At 45.8% G+C, this 12,022-nt stretch overlaps 1 protein-coding gene across 3 annotated transcripts in view; it reads left to right on the forward strand.

Moving 5' to 3' along the window:
- Positions 1-10,815, forward strand: part of rnf152 (ring finger protein 152) — a 34,304-nt gene extending 23,489 nt beyond the window's left edge. For all 3 annotated transcript variants that reach the window (XM_062379792.1, XM_062379794.1, XM_062379793.1), the window contains one exon: positions 6,217-10,815. In XM_062379792.1, the coding sequence (XP_062235776.1) occupies positions 6,391-7,029 (639 nt within the window). In that variant the 5' untranslated portion in view covers positions 6,217-6,390 and the 3' untranslated portion in view covers positions 7,030-10,815. The remainder of the gene's footprint in view (positions 1-6,216) is intronic.
- Positions 10,816-12,022: the final 1,207 nt, after the last annotated feature.

The raw sequence follows: 12,022 nt of genomic DNA on the forward strand, positions 1-12,022 counted from the left end.
TGAGCTGTTATTTAACAAGTGAATCAAAGGTTTCATTCCACAGAGAGAGATATAAATGAGACCTGCTCCTGCAAAATGATTTCTGGCAGAAAGCACATCACATCCCACAGTTACAGCTCTGAAGAGCCCTCGCTCAGGAAGGAGCCATCTTTGTTTCTGACCACCTGAATGAAGTCGGTTCCACAAGCAGTGACAGCATCATTGTTCCAAGGTTAACAGTCGTTAAGTAATCCTCATTTGCATCGTGTCCTGGAGCCGCGTCCTCTCCGATTAGCCTAATAAACAGAGTCAGTGCTGTTTGAAGTCCGGGCGGAGCTGCCGTGCTCCTTCATCTCAGACCTCCTGGATCTGATTCTGGATCTGCAGATGGAGATCAGGCCTCCGGCGGCTGAAATCACAGCATTCACCTCTTTCATCTGCTCTGAAAGCTGCAGCTTCTCTGCACACGGTTCCCTTTCATCGGCGAGCGGAGCGGGGGGGAGTTCTCTGGACTCTGCGTGACCTCGCTGAGGACTGATGGGAGCAGGGGAGTCGACCTGTCACTCACACACAGATGTGTCAGCTGAGAAAATGAATAAATACACCGTCTGTTCTTCTGCTTTAGAAACAAACAGGAGTATTTATGTTGAACCATCACAGTGAATCGTGTTTCTCTCAAAACCCTTTTCATTCTGTTGATAATGGAGAAGCTGCCTCCTGTTGTATCTCTGATGGATTTCTTGTTTTATGTGGGTTGAGTCTCTGCAGAGAGAGCCCCCCCCCCCCCCGATGTCTGAGAGACTCACTGCTGATGTTTCAGATCGATGGATCATTTTCTGCTGAGACTCCATCATCGCTGTGAAAGCATCATCTCAACATGAAACTGGACTCAACATCAGCTTGAAACTCAGTTTTATACATTTAGTTTCTTTAGTTTCAGGACGTTAGACGTTTCAATGACATTTGTCTTTTCCAGATTCTGATGCCAGTGGATTTAAAAGCTCGACAGGACATTTCACCTGTTCGACTAACAGACTGGAAATCACTCGGCTGCTGTTTAGGAGAAGGGACAAAATGAGTTTTCACGGAATACAAAATCTCAGCTGATATATATTATAATTGGATCATATCTGAGGCATTTATGGTGTCAGATTCAGATTCAGCATCTATTTCCCTTGGAATAGGCATTGGTGGTGGTGATGGGGGGGGGGGGGTATCTTTCACAATAATGAGAAACATTTTTAAAATACATTCTTACTGGCAGAGGTCTTTCAACCAGTTTTCAACCAGTGCTGCTTCGCTTATCTTTTTTTCAACTTGTTGCTTTTTGCAAGCCAGACGTCTGCATCTCAGATATTTGCTCCAGAGAATGAAGCCAGTTATCTGCAGCGCCCCCTGGCTGCACGCTGTCGCACTCTGCCTCTGTCTCTGGTCGGGCGTCGTCCCGGCCGTGCAGGAGTCGGTGCGGCGCTGCGTCTCGCCCGGGCACATCTGGGGGGGGGGGGGCAGGCCCATCCAGCCGGATCTGCCAGCTCTGACGCTCGCTGGCTCCTCAAGCTGGAAATTGCCATAATGTGTCGTGCAGTGGTCGACTACACAGGTTTCTATCAGCGGCTCCGTGTGCAGACACACACACACACACACAGACAGACACACACACAAACACACACACACAATGACAATATGCTCCACACTTGTTGGAGAGAAAAAGCCCAAACGCACTCAAACAAAAAAGCAGTTCCATCAGGCATCAGTGAACAGAGGTGCTCATGTGTTGGTTCCAGACCCGTCTGGTTTGTGTCTGATGTTGCAGCTGCAGAGATTCACCTCCGTCGACCACAGAGCATCACACAGGAGCGACTCTGATGCTGGATGAGGAGGTTTGGTTCATTCTGGTTCATTTTAAAAGGGGTTGGATGAGGTCACCGGTTTGAATTTGAAAGTCGGATCTTAAAAATTCACTTAAATCCTGAAAATCTGCAGATTTCAGATTAAGTTGAAAACATCATCTTTGTTTCTGTCCTTGTCCCCATTGTTCTGCAGCAACTCCCTCACGTCTGAATCACAACTAGACAAAGTCACACACACACACACACACACACACACACACACACACAGACACACACACTAGACAGAGGACAGACTGCTCTTTGTCCTTCTCACCTGAGCAGTTAACATTAGACGTATATGTGAAAAATGGGCTGCAGTTTAATTTAAGTGATGACTTCTATATTAACACACACAAACCAGACACACACACACAGACACACACAGTGGAGCACAAAGCTGCTGTTACCCTTTAGCTCCTGCAGCTCCTGTGGAAACTTGCTGCTCTGGAGATTTGTTGACTTCCATCCAAAGTTCTGACGAGCGGCCGATGAAACCGACTCTGCAGCTCGTTTCATTTGACGTGTGTTTTTATATGTTGCTGTAAAAATCCCACGTCTGAGATTACGTTATGATGCTGGAGTAACACAAACTGCATTGTGTGTGTGTGTTTGTGTGTGTGTGTGTGTGTGTGTGAATATATGATATGAAACATAGTTTACGTTACAAGGAATCGTGTTTTCACTTTATTAAACCGATTAATCACACTGTACAACATCATCTTCATCATCATCTTCATCGTCTCGGGGACATTTCACCGCTTCACTTCTGGATTCACAGATTAAATATCTTCTTCTCCTTCTCCTCGCTGTTTACATCCCAACCCCCCACCCTCCCCCTGCTTCTTCTCCCAGGTAGTTTATTACATCGAGCGGGGTGGACCAGTGTGTGTGTGTCTTTGTGTGTGTGTGTGTGTGTGTCTGTGTGAGTAGGATATTTTTAACTTGTGTCTGCGAGGACGACAGCACTTTCTCCTCGGCTGATTGTGTGTGGAGGCCCTGAGGGAAAATGTGTGTGTGTGTGTGTGTATATAGAAGTGTGTGTTTTTACTCAGTCACTCAGTGTGTGGGTGAGTGTGTGTGTGTTTTCTGTTGGCTCCTCCCACTGGACCACAAGCTGTGGGGGGGGGGGAGCTGGAGGCCGCTGCATCATCACAGAATCATACGTCCTTCCCCCCTCTGCTGATGACATCACTTCACAATCTGGTGGTATTATTAAGAAACTTCTAGATTTATAAATAAACTTTTTATGGCTAATTTGTGTATTAATGAATTTTTAAAATCCCCTAAAACTTTGCAGAAATCTTTCTTCTTATTTGTGTGTCTCCTCTGGAATGGACTCATATTCTAACCAGCTTCCTTCCCATGTTTCTCTGTAGGTTTGATAGAAAATGGGTCAAACTGAGCTTTCGCCTGTAAACCAGTTTGCCCTGGTTACAGCTGAGTTGAACCAATAAATCATATTGTTAAGTTTGGAGCGGGAGTCGCTTCTGTTGTTGTTCCATGACCTCGGAGCCCCCCCCCCCCCCCCCCCTCGCCTTAGTGACTTGGGAGAAGAGACAGAAACGATGACACTGGATGATTGTTTCCATTGTTACTCTGTGGACCTGATGTCGTCTGAGTCACAGCTGTCGTACGGAAGCTGAGAAATAACAGAGGAGAGACAGATACGTTTGAAATTTGGCTCAAATGTTCAGGGACTAACTGATTGGTTGTGCTGGGAAGTTCGAAGCTCAAGGTTACGGTCTTCACGTGTTCTTGACCTTTGGAATCGGATATATCTCAACTCTGCCTTTAGGGAATTTATTAAAGGTCAAAGGTCACATTGTGCTCATATGAATGTGGGTATAAATGTCAGAATGTCAGAATTCCCTTGGTATGCACAGGAAACAGCTGCTGAACAACAACATCACCAACTGCATCATCAGACTTTGTTAGTTTCATTGTCACTTGCATGTTCGTCCTTGACGCGAGCTGACAGGAAGCTGAGGAAACGGCAGAGCGGTGAGAAGGGAGGAGAAGTTACCTGGAGGAACGTGTGAAGAATTGGTGTGAAGTGGAGGAGGAAAAGCTTTTCATTCAGAGAGGAAGAGAGGAGGAGGGGGGAGCGACAGGGTTTATGTGAATATTGAGCCACAAAGCGTTTATGTCAGATCAAAGCTAATCCTTATCTTTGGGAAAAGGAGTCAGTAAAACCCGGGGCTGTCTCGCCCCCTCAAGGGCAGGTCTCCTCCTCCGCCTCCCTCTCCCTCCCTCTGCTCCTCTTCCTCACTTCTCCTGCTTAAACTCCAGGATTATTTTACGCACTTTCCCTCGACTTTGTCTCAGTGATTCTCTGCAGAGGATCGGGGGGGGGAAGAAGTGGATGATGCAGGTAAACGAGGATTCACTGATGTTCTAATTCTGCTCAAGCATTTTAACTGCATCCTGATTCTTATGCAGTCAAACATCGGCCCCTGTAGCTCGGGCCCCAGTTTCCTGTCCTGACCCAACAGACCCCCGAGATCTCCCAGTTGTATTGGTGCATCTCTGAAAGTAGACATAGTCAGGACTGGGTTTTGAAAGTCGGATTTTGAACGAGTTTGGAGCTGATGATTTGCTTCTTCACTCTGAAAGCAGTATTTTCAGGAGATGTTGTACTCAGGGGAACCTGGAGGAGACCTGGTAGGAGCTGGTAGGATGATGTATCATGTCTCCTATCTGGTCTGGTATTACCTCAGGACCCCCCCAGGACAGGCTGAAGGACACAGAGAAGGTCGTGTAGACCACCTTGTATTTGCTGCAAAGCTTTGTGGAGATGAAATACCTCATCCTGCTCCTTGGCTCTGTGCAGTTATTCACCTCCCAAGGTCACATGGGATCGTCCTCTCACGTCCAGATGAACTCATCCAGAATGAATCAACTGCTCCGAGCTCGGTGTGAACACGCTCTTATCTGTCATTGGCAAATCGGTTTCCCCAGGGGGGGGGGCGCCGCGAGTGGTTTAATTGCCTGCGATCTTGTTTTTGATTAGAGACTGAGATGAACGAAGCTGCAGGGAAACCAGTGGTCACCTTTTTCCATTCCCATCACAGCCTGCACTCGTCTCAGCTCTCAGTCGAGCTGTCTGCCCACAGTCGAGCCCGGAGGGAGAGCGGCTCCATCGAGACGGCAGCCGAGGGGACAGAGACACCCAGTCGTCTTCCCTCCTCAGCAGTTTTCACACTTAAAACATAAAATACAAAGTCGGCAGGGCCCCTGTTTGGTATTCATTGTTTCCTCGGTGCTATTTTGACAGGGTTTAATCATCTGTAAAGAAAAACTATCACAGCTTCCACATGGATTCACACGGTAGACGTGATTATGCAAGAAGAAGAGGAGGAGGAGGAGGAGGAGGAGGAGGAATAACTTGTATATGGAGTCTGTGGCCTGAAGGAGACGGTTTAAAGAATTATCCGTACTTAACAGACACTGAGGCACAGGTTCCCGTGACCCCCCCCCGCTGCAGCGAGCTGCCGGCTGATGTGCACGTTGTGTGCCGTGCATGTTGATGACTCCACATCGTCCGTGATGCATTGTGTTGGTTTGACCTCCGTCTCACTCAGGTCTGAAAGTGAGATCGATCGTCTGTGAAGATCCATTTGTTTCCTCTTCCTGAAAGTAAAGATCCATCACAACTAGATTCATCTCTTTGAACACCGGTGCAAAGTAACTAAGTACATTTACTCAACTGCCAAACAATTTTAAGGTTTTTCCATTTCCTGCTTCTTCATACTTCTCGAAAATTGGGCTGGAAGGTAATCCAGTTTCAAATATATAATTTTTTTTCATAATACTTAGTACATACGATAATAGTACAGCACCTTTCCATATTCTGTCTCATTTTGAGCTACAATCGGCTCATCAAGGCTTTTTAAATACATTGAATACATCAGAATAATGAAATTAAACCTTTATTCTCATAATAGATGTTCTCTTGAATATGGTTCCTTATACTTCATACAACTACCAACAAAGGAAGCTTATTTCTTCTTGTTTGACTTTTTAATGACTCAAACTGAGTGTCAGTCAAACAGCAGAATTACTTCCGTCACAGACGAGCAGCTCGAAAAGACTCGAATCTGAAAAACGCTGTCGGAGAAAATGATTCATTGAGTGGGAGAAGAATCCCTCAGTGATGAAAACTCTTCTTCTGGGATTAATGGTATTAAACGGAAACTGCTCCTGGAGGATAAGTGTGAAACTCTCACAGATTCATTTTGGGACTTCATCTCAAGTCAGCACATAAAATAAAACAATATACAGTTAATATAACAAATGAAATGTCTTTTCTTTCATAACTTTCTGATCAGTGTCCTCTCCTGTGTTGCAGATGGACGGCCCGGCTGAGGCCACAGGGCTGTGAACTCGTGGACGGTGGATCAGCTGTTCTCTCCTGACTTCACGTGGAGCCGTGAGACTTTTCTACTCGACCTGTTTGTCTGGGACTCAACGTCCACTTCGATTCTCTGCTGGTGAAGATCACGAGGAACCAAAGTTTTCCAAAATGGAGACACTTTCCCAGGATTCCATTCTGGAGTGCCAGATCTGCTTCAACTACTACAGCCCCCGGCGGCGGCCCAAGCTCCTGGATTGCCGTCACACGTGCTGCTCGGTGTGTTTGACCCAGATGCGCAGCACCCAGAAGGAGATCCGGTGCCCTTGGTGTCGCGGCGTCACCAAGCTGCCGCCGGGGCTGTCCGTCTCCCAGCTCCCGGACGACCCGGACGTCATCACGGTCATCGCCATCCCTCACGCCTCGGAGCACACGCCCGTCTTCATCCGCCTGCCCAGCAACGGCTGCTACATGCTGCCCCTGCCCCTCGCCAAGGAGCGGGGGCTCGGCCTGCCGGGGGAGCTGGGCTGCCGCTTCCTGCCCGGCGGCCAGCAGAAGGGGGTCACGGTGGTGACCATGCCCGAGCAGCAGCCTCTGGGCCTGGCGATGGGTCTCGAGGCCATGGGGATGGACGGCGGCGACATGGAGAGGAGGGTCACGGGCCCGGTGGGAGGAGCCGGGAAGGGCTCCACGTGGTCCGGCGTGTGCACGGTGATCCTGGTGGCCTGCGTGCTGCTCTTCCTGCTGGGCATCGTGCTGCACAACATGTCCTGCATCTCCAAGCGCTTCACGGTCATCTCCTGCGGCTGAGGGCGGGGGGGAGGCTGCTCGGGCTGACGCAGGACCCCCCAAACACCCCCCCTACCCACCCACCCACCCAACCACCCTGGATTCCCCCACCGGCCCGGTGCGTCTCCTCGAGGCCGGACACCGGAGTGAACTCACATCCCGGGCGTCCGAGGAAACTACAGAGAGAATCTCAACGGTCCTTGTTTCTCTAAATGGAAAAAACATTTGAAACATTTTGAAAGAACGCTCGAGTAATTAATTCATCCTGGTTCTGGTCAGCTGATTGGTTTCCCTCCCGGCTGATTGGTTGGGTCTGACCCAGTGGGATTGCCTGTTTAGTTTGTGGTCTGTAGAAGTCCATCAGTTGTCGTCGTGTTGTGTAGATGAGTCGTAGGTTCTGAGCTGGTGTCCGGACTCGGCTCTGTTCTCTGTTCTCCGATGCAGGATCCACGTTCAGTTCCTGAAAACTGTGAATCACTGAAAAGAGAGAAAAACAAATCAACACAACTTTTTACTTCATCTCTTTTTTGTCAAAAAATACAGTGGATTGTGGATTGTGATGTTGGCACGTGCCCGAGGATCATAAAGACACAGGGTTTGAGTTTGAGATACATGATGATCAGATTAAGTGTGTGTTGGTAAACGATTGATAAAAGGAAAACTGACAATTCCAGCGGCGCATTTACATTAATATATTTGTCTGCTTGAACAAAAACATGCATTTTGTCCTCAGAACTCACAGTGTTCAGCATCTTCTGCTATTCACTCGACTTAACCATCGTTAATTATAATAATGATGGTCGGACGTGCAGGATGCTAACTGCCAAAGTCCACAGGCTGTCTCACAAAGACATGTCTCAAAATACTTAGAATTGGTGAAACTGCAACAATTTAAACGTTCGGCACAAACTACAACTTTAAAATTTTACATGTTTAAAAGTTTACAAAATGAAAGGCGTGCACATTTTAGCACATTAGATATTTAATCAGTTTCCTCTTTTTTCTTTCTTAAAGCTAAGCTAAGCTAATTGTTTCGAGAAAAGCCACTAAACCAAAATGACAAGAATATTCCTGAAAGGTTCAGTGTGTAAAGTTTCGGTGAAAAGGCACAAACTGAATATTAAATTATAAGAGTGATGTTTTCACTTGTGTGTCTTTCATCTCAATTGTATAACTTGTTGATAATGGGCCCTTTAAGTTTTAAAACTTTATATTTACATCAGGAGGTGAGGGGTGTTCAGATGCAATATGACACTTCACCACTAGATGTCACTATATTCTACACACTGAACCTTTAAAAATAAAACAGCTAAATTTGACACAAACAAATTTGGTTTCACATTTGTTGTAATTTTCGTTTAGTTTTTCTCGATTTCCCACGATTTCGTATTCGACCTCTTTCACACCGGTCATCCTCTGGAGCCCCCCCCCCCCCACACCATCGACTCGATATGCGAGTAGCGGGTCAGCGGCGGGTCGGGAGTGGGCGGCGCTGCAGCTAACGAGGGACGTATTGATTGATCTGGTTTTGAACCCCTCGTGCACAGAGCTGGACGTGTGCGTTGTGTGTTTGTTGACAGCGTGGTTGTACAGCGTTAACAAACAGGGTGAACTCTTTTGTACAGCCGCCTCGTCGTGTGCAGAGCGATTGTAACTTTCTCTGATGATTTTGTCCTTTTTTTCGTGGACGTGTCTCGTACGATGGGAGACGAGTGACTGACACCACACGAGGAAAGACCGTTTTAAAAAGTGTTTAAATAAACTGCACCAAAATGTTATAAATAAATATAAATAACTTTTCTTCTCTTTTTGATATTGTTCTGCTCGTTTCTTTTCATAGACTGAAACAGTTTCTTCTCTTAAAGTTTAGTTATATATGATTTGGTTCGACGTCCCGTGACATCTTTCAAAATAAAAGTATCTGCCGCCAAAGTAGATTCTGATGTTTTCACACCAGAGAGTCTGAATCCAGCTTCCTGTGTTTGTCCCATAGTTTTATTTTGATCAACTTCCTGTGTTTTCACTCTGCAAACCAACAGACCCAGGGTTCAGTTGGATCCAGATCCAGATCTCTTCCGGGTCTTGATCCAACAGATCCTTGGTTCAGTTGGATCCAGATCCAGATCTCTTCCGGGTCTTGATCCAACAGATCCTTGGTTCAGTTGGATCCAGATCCAGATCTCTTCTGGGTCTGAATCAACAGATCCGTGGTTCAGTTGGATCCAGATCTCTTCTGGGTCTGGATCAACAGATCGGTGGTTCTGTTGGATCCAGATCTCTTCTGGGCTGAGGAACCGTTCACACCTGAGGTTCAGGTTCAGACTGAACTGAAGAGTCTGAAGCTCTGAACCGAACCAGGTGTGAACGAGTCCTGAGAGTCTGGGACACAGGATCTTATTAAATTAAAAATGTATTTATCCATTTTGCAGCTGGAAGATTTCCTGCAGATGAATTTTAAGAAGCTGTTGAGCCTCAGCCGCGCTCAGCAGCTTCTGTTGCTATGAGACGTTTGAAGTCGCTGCTGAAAGTTGAAATATTTTTAGCTCGTGGCTTCGAGCTCCAAAAACATGAATTCTCAGAAATGTAAGTGTTTTTTTCTTCTGGCTCGGTTTCACCCAGTATAATCAAAGATTTATGAATATTCTTTTTGGACCTCTCGTGGTGTGACATGTCAGTTTTTATTATTCGTACGACTTCAATAAAACATTCTTCGTTTTAAACGACTTCTTTATTAATGCTTTGATAATGTTTGATAGTTCTATAATAAGCCATTTAAGTGATTTGAGGTTCTCAGGTTGAGGAGAGTTTCCCCTGGTGTTCATCATCCTCTATAACGTCAGTTCATAATAATGATGCACTGGCAACCCGACACATCATTAATGTGACATTATTGATCTGTAAAGTTTTAATTAATGTTTATTGATAAGCCATTAATTACGATGAACCCCTTATGAGCGATACACACATTCAATCAATGCTTTACAACACTGAAATATGTGAAAGAAGTTAGACATCTGAGCCGTTATTCCACCATAAAACCACTCTCAATTTTCTATACTTGCAGTGTAATACTTATAATTTGATATGAAACTCAACGACCAGGACAAATAAAACCAGAACCGATAAATCCAGCGCTGTACGAGAAGGTTCTGAAGCAGTAAAGACATGAACACCTTCTGAAAACACTTATTAGCTGAGATCCTCTTCACGTCTCAATAAATGAAGTCTTCTGAAATAATGAGCATTTAATTAAAAGTAAGAAAGTGGAACAGAACTGGATCCAAACCCACCACAGCCATTTAGACCAGTCTCAGTGTTCAATAAACCAGATTTTAGTTGTTTACCTTCATGACTAAGAACGTAATGTGATGCAATAGATTATGGGGCTAATATACGGGGCTATTATCTTATATTGTTTGTATTTGTGTGATTTAACCATTGAATGAAGGCAAATGCTGTAAAATTCTGTTATGCACCAAAGGAATTAAGGGATGAAGTTGGATTTTCTGTGGAACATTGAACTCTTCAGAGATCAGTGAAGGTTAATGTTCGATATCCTCTGAGTCTCAACATCTGTAAAACCTCTGTCCTCTGTCGTAGCTGTTTTATAAATTCAGAAACTGTCCTGTTGGAATGTTTTATACCGAAACTTAATGATGACTAGAAGAAGAAGAAGAAGAGAAAGAGGAGGTAGAGCGGAGGTTTGTCGTTTCTGTGCCTGTGTGTTTGTGAAGTCCACTTCCTGTTGTAGTTTCCTGCTCTGATGTTTCTGATGAACTATTAAAGCAAACTGCTCTGGATCTGAAACTCAACGACTCCGTCTTTATTTTTACATCTCATTTGTTTTCACTGATCATTTACACCTGGAACCGAAATTAGCTTTTTGTGGACATTTCCTGCTTAAGATGTAAACAAACCTCTTAAACGTTCCTGTTTGATGAAGTCTCATATTTCACGTTCTTTATTTCCCCTCAGATCCTCTTCTCTCCTCCAGTATTTATGGATCTAGAGTCAAGGAGGCAATTAACGCTCTGCAGGGAGCGACTGCAGAGAAGCACCTCGACTCCTCACAGCAGCAGATAATGACGACCACACTCGTCACCGGCTGCAACACAACCAGCTCGGCTCACTCTAATGATCACTGCTCTGCTTTTATGATCGCACAACGCTTTGCTGCAAGTGTACGAGTAAATAAAACCTTTATTATGATGACAAACTACACAAAACAGGAGCAGGAGCAGAGGAGGGAGGGAGCAGGAAACACTCTCCTGTGACTGAGAAGAGGGAGAATGTTTCCTGCACTTTATCTGGATGTGTTTTTAATTATATATATTTAATTGTCGAAGAAACAAAAACCTGTTCTCCTGCAGAATGAATCCTTTGCATCCTGCTGGCGGCTCCATCCTTCACCTGGAGGACATCTGATGGGTCAAAGGTCACAGAAGCCGTTCTTGTTCACGGAGGAACACGACCACATGGCCGTTATTCTAGTTTTTAATCATCTTCCCAACATTCAAACTAAATCTAGAGCTTCCCAGTCGTGTGAAGCTCAAACACCTGGATGTTCACCTCCTCATGCTTCCTGGTGTCACTGTGTTAAGCTGCTCCTCTCTGGGACAGCTCGTGGATCCTCTGCATCAGCTCTGGAGACTTTCATCCGTTTCAGCCCGGCAGCACAAGAGACTCTTTCCTCCTGCTGAGAGAGAGCAGAGGAAGTTATGGTTCCTATTTGTCGGAGGCAGTGTTGGGTGACAGTGTGCAGCGGCGTGAATAAAAGCAATATCAATTTTTCAGAGAACAGTCCCGGAGTATGTTGGGGAAACTGGAAATGCGCCGGGATTAGAGGAAGGTCTGTTACCCAGCATGCACAGGGAAAGGGCGCGGCTCAGGCAGACAGAGCCTTACACTGTGAACACGTTTCTGACTGTTTCACACAAAGAGCAGAGAAACCCGGGGAGGAACTGTCATCTCAGCTTCCAGGGAGACGGATCACAGGAGGTTCTGAGCCCTGCTG

This window comes from Platichthys flesus, chromosome 21 (assembly GCF_949316205.1).
Source record: "Platichthys flesus chromosome 21, fPlaFle2.1, whole genome shotgun sequence".
Taxonomy (NCBI): domain Eukaryota; kingdom Metazoa; phylum Chordata; class Actinopteri; order Pleuronectiformes; family Pleuronectidae; genus Platichthys; species Platichthys flesus.